Here is a 23033-nt window from a genome sequence, read left to right as displayed (position 1 = left end):
CGTACGAGTTCAGTTGTACGAAATTGTACGATTTTAAAAAGGTGCCTTGGCACCTAACCCCACCCCTAAACCCAACCGTCATTGGGGGATAGTACTAAATTGTACGAATTAGATTGTACGAATTTATACGAATTAGCCACTAAATCAAAAAGTTATGAATTGCCATGAGATTGTGTTGGGGTTGCAATGTAACCTGCTCAACTAATGTTTACGTTCGTAATAATTATAATATTAGCTAATTAACCCTCAGGGGTTAAAGACCATGTATACACAGTTTGAGGCGTCTTGTCCTGATAACGCTGAATAGAACTTATATGACACTTTCAGTTTTGATCGTACAGATAAGAGCACTACATCAACCAAATCTGTTAGGTGTCTACTTTTTCTTGTGCACACTCACAATAACAACAAAAGTGTGTGCTTTTGCGAAATAAGGAAAACAAATGGTGAAGGCATTCTTTTTTTTCTCTCTCCGCAAAACTGTCTTTTAGAAACGCGTCAGTTTCTTATTATTCATGACCATTGTCACTCATGCAGCTGAGATCACATAAAACAAATCTTTGAATCTTTGTAATGCTTTCTTTGAATGAGAGAACAAAATAATTTTTTACATAGTTGTGAAGTAAACACTCTAGCCTACAAGACTGGTTACTCAAAAGTCTTGTTCAGACACATCCAGTGTGTGTGTTTGGACTTTATTTCAGCTACATTTTTTTCTCCAAAACTTACTCACCACGCATAACATAAAAAAAATAAAAAAAACAAGCATGTACAACAATAATTGTCACATGTTATTGTAGCACAGTTTGCGCTGAATACAAATAAAATACATGTTGGCCAATACTGTGTAATAAGTAGCTGAAATTAGAACAAATGGCATGTAAAAACATCTTAGGGGCCCCAAAATTACCGTAGACCCCAGAGGGTTAATGATTGCTGACGCACACTTTGAGAGCCTTCCTTATTGAATGAATGAAATACTCTGTTTTCCACAAAGGCAACCTGAGCAGCTGAAATTTAATTCACCAAACTTGCATTGGGCGGGATAAATGACCAAAACAAAGACAAACGTTTCTGTATGTAATACAAATTTTCAAAGCAGAATATTTGACTTCAGTATTGTTTTTCAGATAAACAGGAACATTCACATAGCATGTTTCTTAAATATCTGCAAACATATTATAGTTTTTTTTATTCTTTAGAAGAGTCAAATACTTACAGAACCTTTCAAATGAAGTCTCACGTTTTGATATCCTATTGATCTGACACATATTCACGTGATGCAATATTGTATCTTTTGAAAGTAGAAACATGCTAAACTTGTTACATGAGCTTGAGTTTCCAGTCTGCCGCAATCGGGTAATAGGTACAGTGTGACCATGGCTTAACAGAGCAGAGCATGTGTGGTTAGTCCAGTTTTTTTTCTTTTTAAGTTTTGAATGAGCTATGCTTTGTTAAGATGACTAAAGATCTATCCAGCTCATGCTAAAAGACACAAGAGCAGCTTCTTCCTGACAGCTGGGAGGTCACTCGACACACACGCTTCCATCCAATCATTCTCACAGCAGCTCGTCCTCTGTAAGGTCAGGAGGCGCTGTAGATTCAGCGTCTCAGGCTGAAGGCAGAAAAATGTACTGGATGAATGATCAGTCTAACACAGGCTTCACACTGTGACATTCTCACCTATACTGTAAAAAATCTAACTTATATTTTAAAGGTTAATCTAATTATTGAATGAAAAAAAGATTTTAAAAGTCTAAAAAAGAGTCACTGCTGATCACACTCGGTTTGGCTACTGATAGCACATGGGCATGTCCGCTGTCCAACCCCTATATGTTTTTAATTAGTTTGCTATTAATCTGTTGCCAAGGGACAAAAGTTTAATGAAAAGTAAGTTATTACTTTAAGTATTAAAATTTAGTAACAGTTTCATGACAATACATTTCTGTCCCCCTGCAATTGTGTGCCACCAACACTGAGGGAACCAAAATGGCTGCATAAAGACAAAGTCAAATCTAAAAGGTTTGCTAGGTGGCATAGATGAAACAGGACAGTGCAAACAACCACAATATGTCCATTCCTGAGTGATCAAGCTAGGCCATCTGCTATATTATGCAGCCTTGTTTGAGTAATCTGTATGATAATTCCTCTGAGGGCTTTATCAAGAGGTATTTCATCTGTTTTGAAGAGCTGTTTGAGCCATCATCCGCTGTTATATATGTTGATCTTCCTTTGATGATGCCTTTTTGATCTTTATGAAGTATTCTTTTATTTCAGGATAGAGGTGCTGGATCCTTATTTATAGTGGAGCTTTTTCATGTTTCACATATAAAGAATTCATCAGGAAAGTTGTGATACTCCTATAATGTTCTAGGGGAGCTTTAAAGCATCATTAGCTTCTTGTAGTTATTGTAACTTTTATTATGTTTTGAAAGGATGACATTTCAAAGAATAGAGCCAATCCTTCTTCACGCCTTCACTTATATAAAAGTATACTGATATTTGAGTATAAATTATCAGTATATGAGTTGTCAGTGTATGTTATCAGAATTCAGGACTGAAAACAGAAGGATGGACTTGACCAATTAACTAACAGAACCAAAGTTCATTAAAGTGGACCTATTGCACTTTTATAAAAATCGCTTTTGTGTGGTATTTAAACACAGTTGTGTGACAACAGTGTGTAAAAATAGCTGCCCAGGAGGCACAAAACGTCATAAGACGCTAATATTAGGTTAGATTTAGGTCGTGACGTCATGTGCCTGTCAGAATTAGCAGTTTAGCGCAGAAGCTCCATTGAATATACTGGGGTAAAATAAATGTTCATATTTTAAAGATATGTCGGGGAAAAATGTAATTTAATACATTGTTTCTTGTACAATCTGAGACCCATTTTATATCACTCAGCCAGTAGAGATCGCTAATTTTTAAAAAACGCAGACCTTAAACGCGCCGATTTTGCAATGACATACAGTTCACTGGAAGTGCTTAACCCAGGTTACTGACAAATTAAAAGTCCTTTAGCACACTTCGGCATACCTATTGTATTAATCAGCCAAAATAAGAAATTCAGAAAAGCTCTTGTAGTCTTCCAAAAGTTTTTGCTCATTAAGGTAGGAGAGAAACTGACTGAAAACAAAAGAAAAGGTGACATGTAATAAACATAGGCTGTTTTTCAATATACGTTCTTCAGCATTCTTGCGTCCTTGTGTAACGTCATCATCAACTGCCAAAGTTCAATTCCCAAACTTTAAGACTTGTTCTTGATATCAAGAATGCGTGGATGCATACTTGTGTGCAAAACTCATTCGAGAAGTCCCAGAAGTCATAGCGACTGAATAAAGGTGGTCGGAAGCGCAGCATTTTATACAGATTTATTATTAAAGTTCAGAGATATATAACTTATTTATCTCAGGAGTTTCCCTAAATGAGAGGGTAAAAGTAAACATTACCATGAAAATCTTGATAAAGGCATAAACACATTAAGGGTGTTTATTTGCTGAAATTCTTATAAAAAACTGTTTTATTTGTGCTGTGCAATGTATATTTGTAAGGTCTCTATGCATAGTAAATATTGTGAAAAGGGGGAAAACAAAAAATCACTGCATGAATGCTGTAATGTTTAAATTATTTTCTATTAAAAACGCATGAAGGTCATGTGACCATCAGGAAGAACGCAGCATCTCATTTATCAGAGGAGGCGTTCTCTGTTCTCGCGGTCTCCCGAGTTCGCTCTTCTGAGGTGACTTGGCAAGACCAGTCTCCACAAAAACACTGTTCTCTGTGTTCTCGGAATTGAGAAACAGACATTCATTCAATACATCTATGTGTTCAAGCTTTTTTTGAACACATAGATAATTCATTTGACAACACCAATAAATTTTATATGCAGGCCTAGCTATGTGTATAAATATGTTAATGTGTTATATAAAAATCAGATACATGATATTTATTGCATCTTGTGCATATGTAATGGACAGTTTTTGGTCTTTTATATCGATTATTTGTTTTCAGGTGTATTATTTTGGCAGTGTTATTTTGTTATGTTTTATAATTGTCTAATTATGTTACTGTGTTGTACGATGTTTGTCTTTGTTTACCAAATTGCTTAATGTTATCTTAATTTCTTTTTGTGTATGTCTTGTACTACATACTTGTATAATTTCCATTGTAGTTTATTAAATCTGAGAAACTAATTAATTAATTTTATTAAGTTGTATCATTAAATAATGAGTGTGTTCATACTTAACCCTCATTATGATAAATCTAAAAAAAAAAATATTTGTCTGTGTTTCTTTTCTTAAAATGGCATAACTTGAAGTGCTGTAAAAAAATTTGAAAAATTTTGCTTTTTAAGGTACTTTATGATGTGTTGCCATATGGCAACAATGTCCAACAGTGGATCTTACTTAGAAATTTCAAATTTAAAACTTTCTTTATAATTAATAATTTTGTTGTTTGAAATGATTTAATTGGAGTTGCAGTATTATAAGATTTAACACGGAACTTATAAATAACACCTTATACATGCTTTTCAACTCATATTCCAACAGATTTCATTTATTCCATTCTTTTTTGTTGAATATTATTAAAAACAAATCTAATATTGTATCATCATGTATCCAATATACATCCATTCATTCATTTATTTTCATTTCGGCTTTGGCCCTTTATTAATCAGGGGTCGCCACAGCAGAATGAACCGCCAACTTATCCAGCACATTTTTATGCAGCGGATGCCCTTCCAGCCACAACCCATCTCTGGGAAACATCCATACACACTCATTCACACACATGCACAACGGGCAATTTAGCCTATCCAATTCACCTGTACTGCTTGTCTTTGGACTGTGGGCGAAACCGGAGCACCCGGAGGAAACATGAACGCAGGGAGAACATGCAAACTCCACACAGAATAATAAATAACAAGTCTAGTATATTCAGATGCATCAGAATAATGTAGCTACTAGCTAACAATGTTAATATATTATACCATATGCTGTACTACACCTGTCTTATCTGCCTCTGAGTTAACTAACCTGAACTGTCTCTATCAAATGTCCAGTCTGCATCATTTTCATGGTCACTAAAACCCATCTCACCCTCACTTTCACCTGCAGGAAGAGCGAGTTCTGTCCTTTTCTCCTTTCACTTACTATAAAACATAGTGGTGCTCGCTAATACACTGTTCCCTGTATTCATATCTATTCAAAAGTAGTACTGCCATTAAAACTAATTTTATCCAAAGTGCAAATGGCATTAACATACAACTAATCAACATTATATTACTAGCATTCATGTTGTTATTGATACAACTTAAAAGTTCACTGCTGACCTTGCAAGCTAGCTAGCCATTGCAATATTGCAGGTTCCACTGTTGCACAGTGTTGCTATTTGGCAACACACAAATTTGATCGATTTACAAAAAACTAATTTGATCAAAAAAAAAATTGAGTTGTGAATATGTCATCATAACTTACTGGAGGTGATGTTTCAGAATTTTGGGGGGATCTGACATAATTTGTGCCTTTGTTTTTATTGACGTTTACATTTGCATTTAGCAGCTACTCACAATAAACACCGGTCTGTCAGAAATCGCGCTATAGAAAAACACTGCAGGTCATGTGACTTAACTAAAGCTCATCATTGGCTACACTAAGGTCTTCTCTTTCCAACAAAAAATGTTAATGTTGATCTTAAAGAAATAGTGGCAGGGAAATGAACATTGTATCATGTTGCCATATGGGAACACCATGCAGTAGAGGGTTAAATATACAGCATGGATGATTGTTGTTTTTTCTTCATGTTTGATTTAGTTTACTTGACATCTCCCATTTGTAGCATACAGTAGATGTACTTTTTTATCTTTTAAAATGACAGTTCACCAGAAAATGAACATTTATTGAGCCATCATCCTCAAATCTCTTCCAAAAATCTAATAATTCTTCCAAAATCAAAACCCTCTCTTTGCTTCCTGGAGCACAAAAGAATCTATTTTGAGTAGTGAGAGTCTCTGTAGTGCCAGCGTTGTTTTGACTGAGTTCCACATACAGTATGTTCAAATGGAGGAGAGTCTTAATGTGACAGCAAGATCCAAGAAAAAGAGCTATTCAAAAAACCTTTAAAAATATTGTGGGGAAGTGTCTCGAAAGAGATAAAAGTATGAATATATTCTGAGTGAAATATGAAAGTGAGCAGCAGACACAAGACTTCCTCATGAAGGCCATATTTGTTTAGTCTGTTTTGTAAAGATATTTTATGTCTCCTTGTTTGAATCTGAATTAACATTAGATGAAGATTCACTGACTTTAAGATCAGAGTGACATTGTATTCCCTGAGTCGTATTCTCAAGCCAATTCTGAGTAATAATATTGCAACTCTTGGCTGTCTAATCAAATAATGAGTCAAGAAGGAGATGTAGCAAATTACTGCTGATGTTCTGGTTCGTTTGTCACACTGGAAATGGAAGGTCGATGATAGAACATTGTGGGATATAGTATTCCGCACAGCATGCTCTGTTCTGGCAATGTAGTTTACCATCTGTGGTATTTTATATATTAAGGAAATTTGTGTGTGTGTGTGAATAAACCTATATATACACACACAAAAAATAACCTTAACACACACTTGTACAGATATATTTATGGGCACTTCCCATTGACGTAATTGTAATTACACTTACCAGCCCCTTTATCAGGTACACCTGTTCAACTGCTCGTTAACGCAAATTTCTAATCAGAGCTTCGTGTCAATGCCACAGCCTTCCTGAGTATTGTTGCTGACCATGTCCATCCCTTTATGACCACAGTGTACCCATCTTCTGATGGCAACTTCCAGCAGGATAACGCACCATGTCATAAAGCTTGAATCATCTCAGACTGGTTTCTTGAACATAACAATGAGTTCACTGTACTCAAATGGCCTCAAAGGTCACCAAACTCAATCCAATACAGCACTTTTGGGATGTGGTGGAATGGGATGGCAAATCCGACAAATCTGCAGCAACTGCATGATGCTATCATGTCAATATGAACCAAAATCTCTAAGAAATATTTCCAGTACCTTGTTGAATCTATGCCAAGAAGGATTATAGCAGTTCTGAAGGCAAAAGGGGGTCCAACCCGGTACTAGGAATAAGGTTATAAAGTGTAATAAAGTAATAAAGTGGCCGGTGAGTGCATATTGTACATACTAGATTTTATATCCCCTAAACCCGACCCTCAAAGGAAACAATCTGCATTATTATATTTTCAAGATACTTAATTATGAGTGATATATATGAGCTTTTTTCCTTTTGGAGACTAAATAATTTCCCCACAAAATGTACTGGTATTGCTATACTTGTGGGGACATTTGATAATGTAAGACTTTTTTTAATGGCTGCATTGAATTGCTACAAAATAAAGCTAACAGTAATTTATTCCTGTGATTTCCAATCAGAATTTTTAGCATGGTTTCTCCAGTCATAGGTGGCACGGTGGCTCAGTGTTTTGCATTGTCGCCTGTTCGCTGGTTCGTGTCCCGGCTAGGCCAGTTGGCCTTTCTGTGTGGAGTTTGAATGTTCTCCCCATGTTGGGGTGGGTTTCCTCCAGAAGTCAACCGTTTAGTCACTACTGATGCCCAATCTAGAGATAATCAAGCAAAATAACATATGATAATTGTCCTAAATTAGTATTTATATGTTAGGGAAAAATATTAAATCATTAAAAAAAGAGCAACATTCAAGAGAAAAAAAAAATGTATAACATTTTGTTGAATTTTATTTTGTTTTGGTTTTTTTTTTCCAATATTTCTCATGAATTTAAATGTATTATCTTTCCATTTCTAAAGCTGTTCTGTGACTAAAATATTATTTTGATAAATATATCTATTTACTGAATTAGTTTTGTTCAAATGCACCAAAATATATGACCTTTATTCACTGAGAAATGGATACAAATATTCATTTTCAAAATGTGGTTTAAGTTGAGCACTATATATTCTACATTCGGCAAAAATAGATTGTATAGTGTGTGAGTGTGCTAATCTGAACATGTGCATTGTTTGTGTTGTGCAGGGTGGTGCGAGAGTTTCTGGGGGAGAAGGAAGTGGAGCTGTCTCTCATCTTTGATGCAGTTGAGGATACTGACATGGGAAACTATACCTGTAATGTAGAAAACCACATCGGCCGTGGCAGCGGAAGTGCCATCCTGCAGAAAAAAGGTAAATCATACACTTTAAACTATGTGCTGGATTGTTTAAATTTAAAATTAGTAGAAATGTAAACTATTAATCTATTAATAAACTATTAATAAACTATTAAACTATTAAAACTATAAATTAGTGGAAATGGGTTATTTTGGTTAAATTACATTTTTAACCCAATGGTTTTTCCCAATGGTTACTGGCCATCGATTATTTGAGCTGAGCTAAAAAGTGTAGATTTGTTTCTATGTATAATCCTTTGTTCTTCTCCTGTGTGACTCTGCTTCTTCCTAAAAATATCAAAGCACTAATTAATTGGACATGCTCTCTGAGTAAAGGGCCGATGTACTTCAAACAAACTTTTTTTTGGTTCTATTTTTGAGGGTAAAAGGTAGTATTTACTCCAACACCCTCACACTGCAATAGGTGGGGTTGTAAATGTGTTATAACAATAGTCGTTGGAGAGAAAAACACTTCCATAAACATCTGTCTTTCCGAGGCTGTCGCACAAGAAGTGCCACTGTGACACCTCGCATCATTATATTGTTCTTCTATTTGCCATGTACAGACAACAAATGGTGCTGCCGATGTGTGTAAACTCATAGAAAAGATGTGGTGCAATGAGGTGGGCTTCTCATCCGGTGTGTGCCCCCCTCTAAATCTGTAATATTTCTCTGTGAGAGATCGTTCAGGTGCAGAGGTGCAGCTCTGCTACTCCACTTCTAGTGAATTCATGTGGCTAGCGTTGTTGTTTTGGATGTTGCTCTCCTGCCTGACCCCTGTGGAAACAAATCTGAAGGAAAAAATCACATATCAAAGAAGGCAGAGTTCCAGAACATGTGTCCGTGACAATTGCTATCCAGGCTCATTGGAATTACAGTTAGGTTCATAAATATATGGGCATCGACACAATTGTAAGATTTTTGGCTCTATACACCAACACAATGGATTTGAAATGAAACGAACATGATGTGCTTTAACTGCAGACTGTCAGATTTAATTTGATGGTATTTACATCCAAATCAGGTGAACGCTGTAGGAACTACAACAGTTTGCTTATGTGCCTCCCACTTGTTAAGGTTCCAAAAGTAATTGGACAGAACACTAATCATAAATCAAACTTTCACTTTTTAATACTTGGTTGCAAATCCTTTGCAGTCAATTATAGCCTGAAGTCTAAAACGCATAGACATTACCAGAGCCTGGGTTTCTTTCCTGGTGGTGCTCTTCCTGGCCTCTACAGCACCTGTCTTTAGTTCCTGCTTGTTCTTGGGGCAATTTTGTCCTCAGCAAGTGAAATGCAAGTTCAATCAGATTCAGATCAGGTGATTGACTTGGCCATTGCATAACATTCCACTTCTTTCCCTTCAGAAACATTTTGGTTGCTTTTGCAGTATGCTTTGGGTCATTCTCCATCTGTACTGTGAAGCACCGTCCAATAAGTTCTGAAGCATTTGGCCTAATATGAGCAGAAAATATTTCCTGAAACACTCCAGAATTCATCCCGCTGCTTTTGTCAGCAGTCACATCATCAATTAATACAAGAGAACCAGTTCCATTGACATCCATACATGCCCACGCCATGTCACTAAAACCACCATGCTTCACTGCTTAGAATCCTGAGCAGTTCCTTTCCTTCTTCATACTCTTCTCTTCCCATCACTCTGGAACAAGTTGATCTTGATCTCATCTGTCCATAGAATGTTGTTCCATCACTGTGAGGGCTTTTTTTAGAACTCTAATCTGGCCTTCCTGTTTTTGAGGCTTACCAATGGTTTACATCTTGTGGTGAACCCTCTGTATTCCCTCTGGTGTAGTCTTCTCTTGATTGTTGACTCTGACACACAAACACCTCCTGAAGAGTGTTCTTGATCTGGCCAACTGTTGTGAAGGGTGTTTTTTGACCAGGGAAAGAATTCTTTGGTCATCTACCACCGTTGTTGTCTGCGGTCTTCCGGGTTGTTTGGTGTTGCTGAGCTCAGTGGTGTGTTTCTTCTTTTTAAGAATGCTCGAAGCAGTTGTTTTGGCAATGCCTCATGTTTTCTCTCTGATGTTTTTAATTGTTTGTTTGTTTGTTTGTTTGTTTGTTTGTTTGTTTGTTTGGTTGGTTGGTTGTTTGTTTGTTTGTTTGTTTGTTTGTTTGTTTGTTTGTTTGTTTGTTTTTTCAGCCTAATGATGGCCTGCTTGACTGATAGTGACAGCTCTTTGGATCTCATCTTGAGAGTTGACAGTAACAGATTCCAAATTTTTCAAATAGCACACTTGAAATTATTTCTTTTATCTGCTCATTTTAATTGGAATACTGAGGGAATAACATGCCTGACCATGGAACAGCTTGAAAGCCAATTGTCCAATTACTTTTGGGCTCTTAACAAGTGGGAGGCACATATGCAAACTGTTGTAATTCCTGCAGTTTTCACCTGATTTGGATGTAAATGCCCTCAAATTAAAGCTGACAGTTTGTATGTAAACTGGACTACGCTTTCTTGAAGTTTTTGTTTTTTACAAATCCACTAGAGGTTACTGTGTACATTTTTGACAATCTCGAATACATTACTGTGGGTACAGGCAACCCAACTGATAGTGTTTTCAAAAACAAACTGGAAGAGAAAAGCCATCGCAGTCGCATGCTTTTACCACAGCATCACACTTCTCTTTGTTTTGGGTTTTATTTTACCTGGTTTAGAACCGTTCTTCACCAGACTCTAACCCTGCCCCCCTTACTCTGCCTTCCAAGTCTGGCACCATTCGAAGTGAGATACTAATCAAGTCAGTTACACTGAAAAAGCTGTCCATATGGAGGTAAGCAATGAGCAGTACTGCAGTGTAGCATTCATTTTACACACAAAATGCAACAGCCATGTCAACCTGCAGCCCAAGACCAGTTACTCACTGAAGCTAAGCAGCTGAGCTTGGTTAATACCTGAATACTAGACCACATGGGAAACTAGGTTGCTGTTGGAAGTGGTGTTAGTGAGGCCAGCAGGGGGAGCTCAACCTGTGATCTGTGTCCTAATGTCCCAGTATAGTGAAGGGGACACTATACTGTCAGTGAGCGCCATTTTTTGGATGAGATGTTAAACTGAGGTCCTGGCTCTCTGTGGTCATTAAAAATCCCATGGCATGTCTCATAACCTGAATTGGCTCTATCACTGTCTCTCCACTCCACCAATAGCTGGTGTATGGTGAGCGCACTGGCACCATTGTCATGCTGCACACTGGTGGTGATGTGGAGAGACTCCCTCATGACTGTGAAGCGCTTTGGGTGTATGGCCAATAAATGCACTATATAAATACACATTACACAAAATGCAGCTATTACGTACACCCGAGGCATCTACTTGCTGGTTCTCCAAATTGTATACCTGGGCACATTTTCCCAATGAGCCTGTGTTGGATAATTATGTAATTGTTAGCACAAAGCTGTTAACATTTGCATTTAGTCATTTAGCAGACGCTTTTATCCAAAGCGACTTACAAATGAGGACAAGGAAGCAATTTACACAACTATAAGAGCAGCAGTGAACAAGCGCTATAGACAAGTTTCAGGCGTGTAAAAGTCTAAGAAGCAAAACATTAGTAGAAATTTTTTTTTTTTTTTTTTTTTTTTTTTTTTTTTTTTAGAGAGAGAGAGAGAGAGAGAGAGAGAGAGAGAAAGAGGGCTCAGTTAGTGGTATAGCCAGAGAGGCAATTGCAGATTAGGAGGAAAAGTGGAGACTAAACAGTTGCGTTTTTAGTCGTTTCTTGAAGACAGCAAGTGACTCGGCTGTTCTGATGTAGTTAGGGAGTTCATTCCACCAACTGGGCAGATTGAATGTGAGAGTTCGGGAAAGTGATTTCTTCCCTCTTTGGGATGGAACAACGAGGCGACGTTCATTCACAGAACGCAAGTTTCTGGAGGGCACATATATCTGCAGAAGTGAGAGCAGATACGAAGGAGCACAGCTAGAGGTCACTTTGTAAGCAAACATCAGAGCTTTGAATTTGATGCGGGCAGCAACTGGAAGCCAGTGCAAACGGGTGAGTAGCGGAGTGACATGTGCTCTTTTGGGTTCATCAAAGACCACTCGTGCTGCTGCGTTCTGAAGCAGCTGAAGAGGTTTGATAGAACTAGCTGGTAGCCCGGCTAGCAGAGAGTTGCAATAGTCCAGTTTGGAGAGGACAAGAGCTTGAACAATGAGTTGAGCTGTATGTTCAGATAGGAAGGGTCGGACCTTTCTGATGTTGTAGAGTGCGAATCTGCAAGATCGGGCAGTTCTAGAAATGTGGTCAGAGAAGTTCAGTTGATCATCAATCGTAACTCCAAGGCTTTTTACCATTTTGGATGCAGTGATGGTTGCTCCATCCATCTGGATTGAAAAGTTATGGTGAAGAGTCAAATGTTATGTTATGTTATGTTAAGGAGCCAAAACAAAAATATATATATACAAAAAAATACAAAAAACACAGCATCAAACAATCAAGAAGGTCGCTGGTTCAAGTCCTGACCAGGCCAGGTGGCATTTCTGTGTGGAGTTTGCATGTTCTCATGTTCAAGTGGGTTTCGTCTGAGTTCTCCAGTTTCCTCAATAAAAACTAAATTAGCTGTAATGTATGATAGTATAAGTGAATGAAAGAGTGTATGCCAGTGCTGGGTTGCGACTGGAAGGGCATCTGCCACATAAAACATATGCCAGAGTAATTGGCAGTTCATTTCACTGTGACAACCCCTGATAAATAAGGGACTAAGTGAGTTATGTTTTAGGAGGCAGTGACAGAAATATAGGAAGCTAGCATGGCCACTTTAATTCTATGCTGCACTCTTTCCAGCTTCCAGGCCAGGCCAGTCTACCAATCAAGCCTGTAAATTTCATCTAACAGTTGGGAAGGACAATGATCATAAAATTTCTTAAGGGTAATTGTTGAAGAGGGAACAAATGATAATGCTAAAATTCAAGCTGTTGTGCTTGTGCTGCAATAGCAGTTGTTTCCTTTTCAGACAATGTTATTCATCAAGCAGGTAACATTATTGTTGCTAACAGGGTAGACTAATCGAAAAATAGCCTACACTGCCATCATCTATATTAAAGAGAAGCTAATCATGTCATCCGATGTTTAAGTGAATGAAATAACCTTGACAGGAGCCTTACTAACTGAGTTTCGCAACTATTGACTTTGTTCTCTCTCGCCAGACGTGTGTGTGTGTGTGTGTGGGTGTGTAGATGATGTAATAGAGGAAAGCAGGAATTTGGACCAAGGCACTGTGAGGCAAGGGAGCGGAAGACTCAAGTTGTTTCTAAACTTAAAGTCGATGTTAAGCGAGACTGCTGAGACTTTTATTTCACTATGTTGATGTACTTTCAACTTAAGGAGGTCGGGCTTTCATTTTGCACATCATTCCCTCATAGGAAACTAATGGTAAGAGGGGCATGGTTACACGACAAATTTATGTCAACAGAGAAGGACTGCCACTTCGAATGTGGAAGCAAATGGTCAGACTTTGAAAAACTTTGTACAGTCACATCATTAGGTTTCCCAATCTTTGCTGTAAGACGTATATTTATAGACTAACAAGAGGCAATTCAATCATAACTTAATGTTTAAACAGCTATCATAACATTATTAATAAATATTTTTGGATTCTCAGAAGCTATAGAAATGAAAAATGTAAAACAGGAAATACTTTGAGACCATTGTTTTTGTTTACATCCCTCTACATCCCATGATTACAAAATGGTCCATATTTAGGATTGATTATACATTGGAATGATTATTAAATAAATAAACACGTTCACTAAAGTGTTATTGCCAAGATTGCATTTAAAGAGGACCTATTATGCCCGTTTTATGATGTAAAATAAGTCTCTGATGTTCCTAGAGTGTGTATGAAGTTTCAGCTCAAAATACCCCACAAATAATTTTATTATTATTGTTTTATTTTTTAAATGAGATCCAGCTGTCTTTTCAAAAGAAGGCGAAGCTACAAACAACTGTGTCACCATAGTGGCAGATTCAAATTAGGACTAGTGTTATGCAGCCGAAAAATCTGGAGCAACTACGTGATGCTATCATGTCAATATGAACCAAAATCTCTAAGAAATATTTCCAGTAAAAATTGTTGAATCTATGCCACGAAAGATTAAAGGGGTGGTCCAGAGTGTATTTTAAGGCTTGGTTGTGTTTATAAGAAGCAAAGCAATGTGTGCTCATGCGTCATTTGTAGAAAATCATGTTATTTTTTTATATATCCTACTTTGATTACACAGCTACTCAGCTAACATGAAAAAGACTGTCATATTTCCTAGTTCCTCTGAAGACCCGTCCTCAAGAGGCTCTGATTTGTCAGCTAACATAATGTGCTGTAATTCGCAGATCAGCTCCAGATCACAAGGAAGCATTTCTGTTATAACATTACAGTGCCTCTGGCCACGCCTCCTCGCTGCGCGGGGTGTATGTGCATAACCAGGGGCGATTGTAGGATTTTCATTTTAGGAGGGCTCAGCTCCTGAGGTAAAAAAAAAAAAAAAAAGAATTATATATTTATAATAATCTGAATGACTGTGTGACATTAAAGTCTGTAATAATTACTACTGAAATTAAGCATTCGAACAGAAACCCTTATTTAAAATTGAATTTCTTTATACACTATATTTTTGATCAAATAACTGCTGCCTTGTTGTAAGACACATCAAAACTATTTATACATTTTAATCAGGCCAACCATTTGACCAGTATTGTGTGGTTACTGTTATACGTTGTAGAATAAACCCAATATTTGTTGTGCCAAAGTATTTCCTAGCAGACACACAACGTTACAAGACCTTAATATTAGGTTAGATTTAGGTCACCAGTAAGGACAATGTTATTTTGAAGTCCATTAACGACGTGAAATGACGTTAATATTTTGTTGATTTTAGGTTTTAGGTGTTGGAAAATGACCAAAAACCAATGTCAAGCCAACATTTTAAACCAATGTCATATTAACGTCAAATACTGATATTTATTCATCAAGAATGGCAACCAAAATCCAACATCTGATAGACGTGATATTGGTAACGTCCACACAACGTCAAGCTGTAACATCATTAGACATTGATATTTTGTTTTTTTTAGGTTGTGATGGAAAGTAACAAAACTGCAATGTCTATCTGACGTTGGATATTGACGTCGGCCTGACATTGGGTTCTGAAGTCAACACGATTTTCATTTCCAAACAAAATGCAACATCCCATGACATTGGAGTACAACGTCAATCTGACGTCATGTTGATGTCATGTGCCTGCTGGGTACCACCAACACCGCTGTTTGACACTTCACTGTATGACTTACACATTCTGATTAAAGTGCAACGAATGAATCTCATTTATTTGATTTTTCAGTTGAATACATTAAAAAACAGAGGTGTCACTTTAAAAATGAACACATCTAATCTTATAATGAACGCGTTTGATTACTTTCCTAACTTTTATGCTCATTTAGGATAAAATTAGTTGTGTTTAAAATATAAAAAACCCACTTTAGATGTTATTATTATTAATTATGTGTATATGTCTGTTCAAATATGCCAGACTTTCGCTCTGTTTCAAATCACATGTACAGAAACCGTTTGGGGAAACAGCGTCTATTTATCACTATATGGAACGCGTCTGACAGTCACGCACCGCTATATGACTGTTTTGAGGATTGCATAGGAAGGACGACGGCACCTGTAATGAAAAGGAAAAGGAATCCCACCATTTTTATATTTATTTCAAAGTGTTTTCATGCCTAAATAAAACGACAGCACAGCAAATTCACATCTAAGAGTAAGGGGCGTGCCCTGATTGTTCGGTGGTATGGGTTGCTTATAGGGAGGATCGGCTCTTTAATGTTTATCGCCACCCTTCAGACAAAGACTGAAAATACAGGAGAAATATGGGAAAATGTAAAAAAAAAAAAATTTATACATTTCTAAACATATTAGTTTTAATAACTCATTTCAACATATTTTTCAACACACTTCTATACAGCTTAAAGTGACTTTCAAAGGCTTAACCAGGTTAATTAGGTTAACTAGACAGGTTAAGGTAATTAGGCAAGTTATTGTATAACGATGGTTTGTTCTGTAGACTAAACTAGCTTAAAGGGGCTAATAAATTTTGACCTTAAAATGGCTTTTAAAATGTTAAAAACTGCTTTTGTTCTAGCTGAAATAAAACAAATAAGACTTTCTCCAGAAGAAAAAATATTATCAGACATACTGTGAAAATTTCCTTGCTCTGTCATACATTATTTGGGAAATATTTAAAAAAAGAAAATCAAAGGGGGTCTTATACTTCTGACTTTAACTGTAAGTCAAATGCTGTTTTATGTAACTGATGGATGACCGGTAACAGGAGATTACATTGTCAAGAGTATTTTTAAATGCGTTAAGACATTATGTTTAGAGGTTAAGAAATACTGTTTCATTTGATTTGCTAATTCTCTGTTCATTACTATAGATATTTGATAAGATGTGTGTTTCTGTTCTCCTGTAGACATGTACAGGTTGGAGCTGGTTGGTGGTCTGGGCGCCATCATGCTGTTATTGGGGATCTTCACCGCCATCTATAAGTGCTATAATGTGGAGATTATGCTGTGCTACAGACAACACTTCGGCAGCGATGAAGCAGATGATGGTATGTCTAATAATAATAATAGTGATGATAATAATAATAATAATAATAATAATTATTATTATTATTATTATTATTATTATTATTAATTAATAAAAGAAAAATAAATATAATTTATATAATTTATTATAATTAAATACAGTCATTTATAACATGTCTTAATTACTGCACATAAATTGAAATATTCTGTTTAAATCAATTTACAGAAGTGAATAATTGTTGTTGTTTATTTAATTTTTGCTATTTAGTTGTTTTTGGTTTGGTATACAAATATATTTAGCAGAATATTTCTGCAAAAAAAACTAAAATACTTGCAACAAAAAAAACTATTTTGATTGCATTACAATCATTATTATTTAAATAATTGCCATTTGGTGGTGTAGTCTAATTGGCACATGGTTTGTTTTTAAAGGAATAGTTTAAACAATGATGAAAATGAGTTTTTAATTTAGTCACCTTCAGTTCATCCAAAAAGTTGATTACATTGTTACACAAAAGAATACTACAAATAATAATAATAATAATAATAATAATAATAATAATAATAATAATAATAATAATAATAAATTCACTTATTGTGAGTAAACAATTGGGAACTTAAATATTTATTTATTTATTTATTTATTTATTTATTTATTTATTTATTTATTTGTTTGTTTGTTTGTTTGTTTATTTATTTGTTTGTTTTTTGTTTCATTGTTTGTTCATTTATGTTTTTATTTATATATTTGTTTATTTATGTATTTATTTACTTGTTTGTTTGTTTTTTTGTTCATTTATTTATTTGTTTGTTTGTTTATTTGTTTGTTTGTTTGTTTGTTCATTTATGTATGTATTTATATATTTATTTATTTATTTATTTAAGTATTTTTTGTTTATTTTTTTGTTTGTTTGTTTTTTCATTTATGTGTTTATTTATATATTTATTTATTTAAGTATTTATTTATTTTTATGTGTTTATTTGTTTTGTTTGTTTGTTTGTTTGTTTATATATTTATCATTTTTTATTTAATTATGTGTATTTTTATTATTTATTTATTTATTTATGTACTTTATATTTTTTGTTTACTTTTTATTATTATTTATTTATGAATTTACGTGTTTTTTTTTATGTAGATATGTATTTAATTTTTATTTTTATTTTTTTTATTTATTGTTGGTTGTTTGTTGTTTTATTCTGGTCTTTTGTTTATGGAAAAACAAAGAAAGAAAGTATCAAGTACATGAGGTAAAATGTTGGCTTATTGCTTAAAAAATTGAATCGATTAAGATAATACATTTAACATATTTTTTCTTCATTGTAGGTTTTGGCTCAGGGAGTCACACAGTTTATGTATTAATATAATTGTTTTCAAAGTATATTCATCAATTAAAGTTAATTATATGTGCAACTTATCTCTTTCTTTCAGGCAACAAGGAATATGATGCCTACCTCTCTTATACCAAAGTGGATCTGGAGTCAGTGGAGCAGGAGATGAGCGAGGAGGAGCAGTTTGCTCTAGAGATTTTACCTGACGTTCTGGAGAAACACTATGGATATAAACTCTTCATTCCGCATCGCGACCTCATACCCAGCAGCAGTAAGAGCAACGGCCTGTTATTTCACATCTTTTCATTTCATTGTTTTGAGTGCTCAGTGGTGATGATTTGTAAAGGGCCATTCACACAAAACACGATACGGCTGTTAAAACTGCCAGACAGCAGACAGCATGGGAAATGCGAGATCTAGAAATGTATTTTTCTTTCAGCTCAACTGCGTTTTTAGAATGTGGTGTCATGCGAGTTATGGCAAAAGACATCAATATAGAGATTAAAAATGTCCATCCATCATGCGTTTACCTTGAAAAACAAAGGAAAAATAGAACAGTGAAATGCAAACACTTTTGGGAGCCATATATACAGAAGACTTCTTCAGAAATGTGATAGATTGTCATATATGAGCAAATATATTTTTTAAAAATTATATATTTTAACAAACTCTAAATTTGCATATTTCTAATTCCAATAGAGATGGAGACATATATACACTCTCCGGCCACTTTATTAGGTACAACTGCCCTGTCCAACTGCTCGTTAACGTACATTTCTAACCAGCTAACCACATGGCAGCAACTCAATGTATTTAGGCATGTAGACATGGTCAAGATGATCTGCTGCAGTTTAAACCGAGCATCAGAATGAGGAAGAAAGGTGATTTAAGTGATGTGGCATGGTTGTTGGTGCCAGACGGGCTAGTCTGAGTATTTCAGAAACTGCTGATCTACTGGGATTTTCACGCACAGCCATCTCTAGGGTTTACAGACAGTGTGCCCATCTTCTGACGGCAATTTCCAGCAGTATATTGTGCCATGACAGACAGCGTGAATCTCAGACTGGTTTCTTGAACATGACAATGGAGTACTCAAATGGCCTCCGCAGTCACCAATCTCAATCCAATAGGGCACCTTTGGGATGTGGTGGAACGGGAGATTCCAGCCTGATCTCATGAAGAAACGTAAGTATTTTACGTTTTGTCAGTTTAGTGGCTAATAAGTTCAGTCATACGAAAATGTACGATTGTAAAAAGGAAGCGTGGCACCTAACCCCACCCCTAACCCCAACTGTCATTGGGTGATGAGCAAATTGTACTAAATTGTATGAATTAGATCGTACGAATTCATAAGAATTAGCCACTAAATCAAAACGTTACGAATTGCCGTGAGATTGCGTTGGAGATTCACATCATGCATGTGCAGCAACTACGTGATGCTATCATGTCAATATGGACCAAAATCTATTGAATCTATTGTTGAATCTATGCCACAAAGGATTAAGGCAGTTCTGAAAGCAAAAATTGTCCAACCCGGTAGTAAGGTGTACCTAATAAAGTGACCGGTGAGTGTATATACAGTAAACAGTAACATTAAAGTGTTTCCTCTCTTCCTGATTTCTTTTTTTTTTCTAACTCTTTACATATTTGTCATACTCTGTTTCAGATCATCAAACTAATTTAAATACTAGTCAAAGATATCCCTAAGAAAACACATCATGCATATTTTAAATGGAAGTTTTTGGTATTAAGAGTAAACCAAATACAAAACTACATAGCCCTGTGTGAAAAAGTGTTTGCTTTCAAGAAGTCACTTAAATGGGACCTGTCTGACAAAGTGAAGTAGACCAAAAGATCCTCAAAAGCTAGACATCATGCTGAGATCTAAATAAATAAATAAAAAAACAAGATAGCCTGTATACACTTTATAACCTTTACCAGACTGGTAGACCTTCTTTAATGTTTGTTTCTGAATTTCTTTGGATCTCATTTTCGATCAGATCTTTAGGTTTTGAGCATCCTTTGGAAGAAATCAGTAAGGGCAAAAGCTTTTTCACACCACAGTATTGACTATATTCTTCACGCACGAGCGAACAAAGACATTGCACTCTTTTTGGCTCAAGTCTTCCGTTTTCATTCACTTCCATTGATTTTTAAAAACAGCTTGTTCTGCTCCTTGTTGTTGCAAGCTGATAATAATTCATTCATTCATTTTTTTTTTCGGCTTAGTCCCTTTATTAATCTGGGGTCACCACAGCGGAATGATCCCCCAATTTATCCAGCACATGTTTTACACAGCGGATGCCCTTCCAGCTGCAACCCATCTCTGGGAAACATCCATAAACACTCATTCACACACATAAACTACGGACAATTTAGCTTACCCAATTCACCTGTACCGCATGTCTTTGGACTGTGGGGGGAAACAAAGCACCCAGAGGAAACCCACGCGAACGCAGGAGGCACATGCAAACTCCAAACAGAAACGCCAACTGACCCAGTCGAGGCTCGAACCAGCGACCTTCTTGCTGTGAAGTTCTAAACAATCGCTAAAACTGGCGCACTTCAGCATTAAAGAATAAGATCAATACATTAGTCAACATTAAGAGTGGATAAAAAGAAGTTCAAAGTTTCTATATGTGGATTATTTGGTGGTTAACAATATGCAAACAGGACAGGAGACAAAATGCAAGGTCTATAAGCATTTTTACAAGAACTTATTTCAACTTCTTTTAGCTGTGAGCACCACATTTTATAAAAAAATGTGTCATGTGTGAGATGTCCAGATGTCCTGTTATTACCGGCACAGTCATTTTTAAGCTCTACTTTTTGTAATGAGTAATATTTTTTGAGTGTACAAGAATACTGAGTACAGTTTAAATGATTTAATTAGCTCTTTTTTAGATTTAATGGCAATGTAAGAAACCTTCAATCTGGATTAGATGAAACTCTTTGTTCAGACATGCAACCAGAGAATGACCAAGAAGAAACTAGAAATATTCCGAGAGACGTGCAATGCATTAACATTATAACATGTTCTTTCATGGCTGCTGCTTAATTTGAACGGTCTGCATGAATTTCTGAGTATTTTATGCATTATTTAAAAGCATTCCAAGATACCCAGCAGTGCCGCGTCTGCTCCGTTCAGCAGTATCAAGCATGTATGGGCATATTAAAAAAGATTTCTCTGCACAGCTCCTTACAGCTCTTGCCAATTGTTTATTTACGATGCAGAAAGTTCTTTTAAAGCATCAACAATATCATCTGCAGCTGTTTCAGAACAGAAAAAATAAAAATAAAAAAGCTCATGAGCACTTCAAGTTTTGTTACCAAGATGAATGAGTCCAAAACTCAATACTTGAGCAACAATACTGAAATAGACTTGATATATACTTTGTGTAAAATAGGTTTTTCTAATTAGTAAAGAAAATGTATATATATAGGTTTTTCATATGCTGTCAAACTGATCAGGGGTGCGTTTCCCAAACAACAATGTAACACGCGGCTGAAATATCATAGTACAATGTATCGTTTGGGAAAAGAACGAAGTAGTGACGAGTGTTTCCCAAAACCGTAGTTGCTTTTTCCATCAGTTCAGCAGATCCGTCAGCAGATCCATCGTTTAAATCACATTAGTTATGATGTAAAATGCCCATAATAATGCTCTAAATAGGGTGGAGTAACAACTTCTTTAGAGAAAAAGCCCAAAATTTTTGTGCAAATTGTGCACAAAATTATTTTTTTAATCCAATTTTAGTTTTGGTAAAAACATGGACTCATTTATATATATGTAAATGATAAATATAGGGCCAACATTTCCTTTACAAATATTATTGAGAATATTACATATTCTATTCTTAAACATAAAATCATTTTCAAAAACCTAACACGTATTCTTATCTCATATATAAATTATATAAATTGTTAATGGTTGTAATTTACAGTAGGCTATTATTAAAAAATGAAAAACAATTCTACTTAATACTACTACTACTACTACTACTACTACTACTACTACTACTACTACTACTACTAATAATAATAATAATAATAATAATAACAATTATTATTATTATTATTATTATTATTATTATTATTATTATTATTATTATTATTATTATTATTATTATTATTATTATTACTATTATTATTAACAACAACAATAATAATAATCATAATAATAATCATTTATTATTATTATTATTATTATTATTATTATTATTATTATTATTATTATTATCATTATTATTATTATTATTATTATTATTATTATTACTATTATAAAGCAGTATATTGTTTTTTTAAGTCTAATTTTAAGTCTATTTTTTCAACTTTGACACATTCAAACCACTGCAGAAATGTTCTAACCAACAGGCCCATGTCATGTAGAGTACAGACACATTTCTTAATAAATAACCTACTAAAAATTAAAACCTTTAACATATGCTAAATTTTTTGTTTTCACAAGCTTTTGAGACGTAACGTAAATTCCGCTTTTAAATAATAGGTTACCTATAGCTTTCGTCATGAGACATGGCTGCGTTTAAAATGGCATAAAAGTTTTTAAAGTGTACTATGAAGGGAACACAATTGTCAATATGAAGATCGCTAAAACTGAACTGTAAAAATAGTTTGAAAGCAAATAGACCTAAGAGAGATGACTTTAATGCTTTAAAAAAATCATTCCAAGTTTAAATGTTGGAACGTTCGAAAGAATAGGGCATAGGGGGGATAACTGGGAATAGAACACAGCCAGGAGCGATGTTTCTAATTACAGCTCCAGAGGTTTAGTTGCAAGCGTACAAGTTTGCAACGCAGTTTGCAAATGTTTATTGGAACGATGGATTTGGGAAACACCAAATCAACGAACTATGTTTGTAATGACAAAACTTGCAACCTTAGATTGC

At 35.3% G+C, this 23033-nt stretch overlaps 1 protein-coding gene across 1 annotated transcript in view; it reads left to right on the top strand.

Moving 5' to 3' along the window:
- The window catches only part of il1rapl2 (interleukin 1 receptor accessory protein-like 2), a 753881-nt gene that overhangs the window by 712878 nt on the left and 17970 nt on the right, over window positions 1–23033 (top strand). The window contains exons 7-9 of the mRNA XM_056471803.1: window positions 8057–8202; window positions 16680–16820; window positions 18227–18397. Of these exons, the coding sequence (XP_056327778.1) occupies window positions 8057–8202; window positions 16680–16820; window positions 18227–18397 (458 nt within the window). The remainder of the gene's footprint in view (window positions 1–8056; window positions 8203–16679; window positions 16821–18226; window positions 18398–23033) is intronic.

The sequence above is a fragment of the Danio aesculapii genome, chromosome 14, assembly GCF_903798145.1.
Source record: "Danio aesculapii chromosome 14, fDanAes4.1, whole genome shotgun sequence".
Taxonomy (NCBI): Eukaryota; Metazoa; Chordata; class Actinopteri; order Cypriniformes; family Danionidae; genus Danio; species Danio aesculapii.
This window is presented reverse-complemented; position numbering and strand designations above follow the sequence as displayed.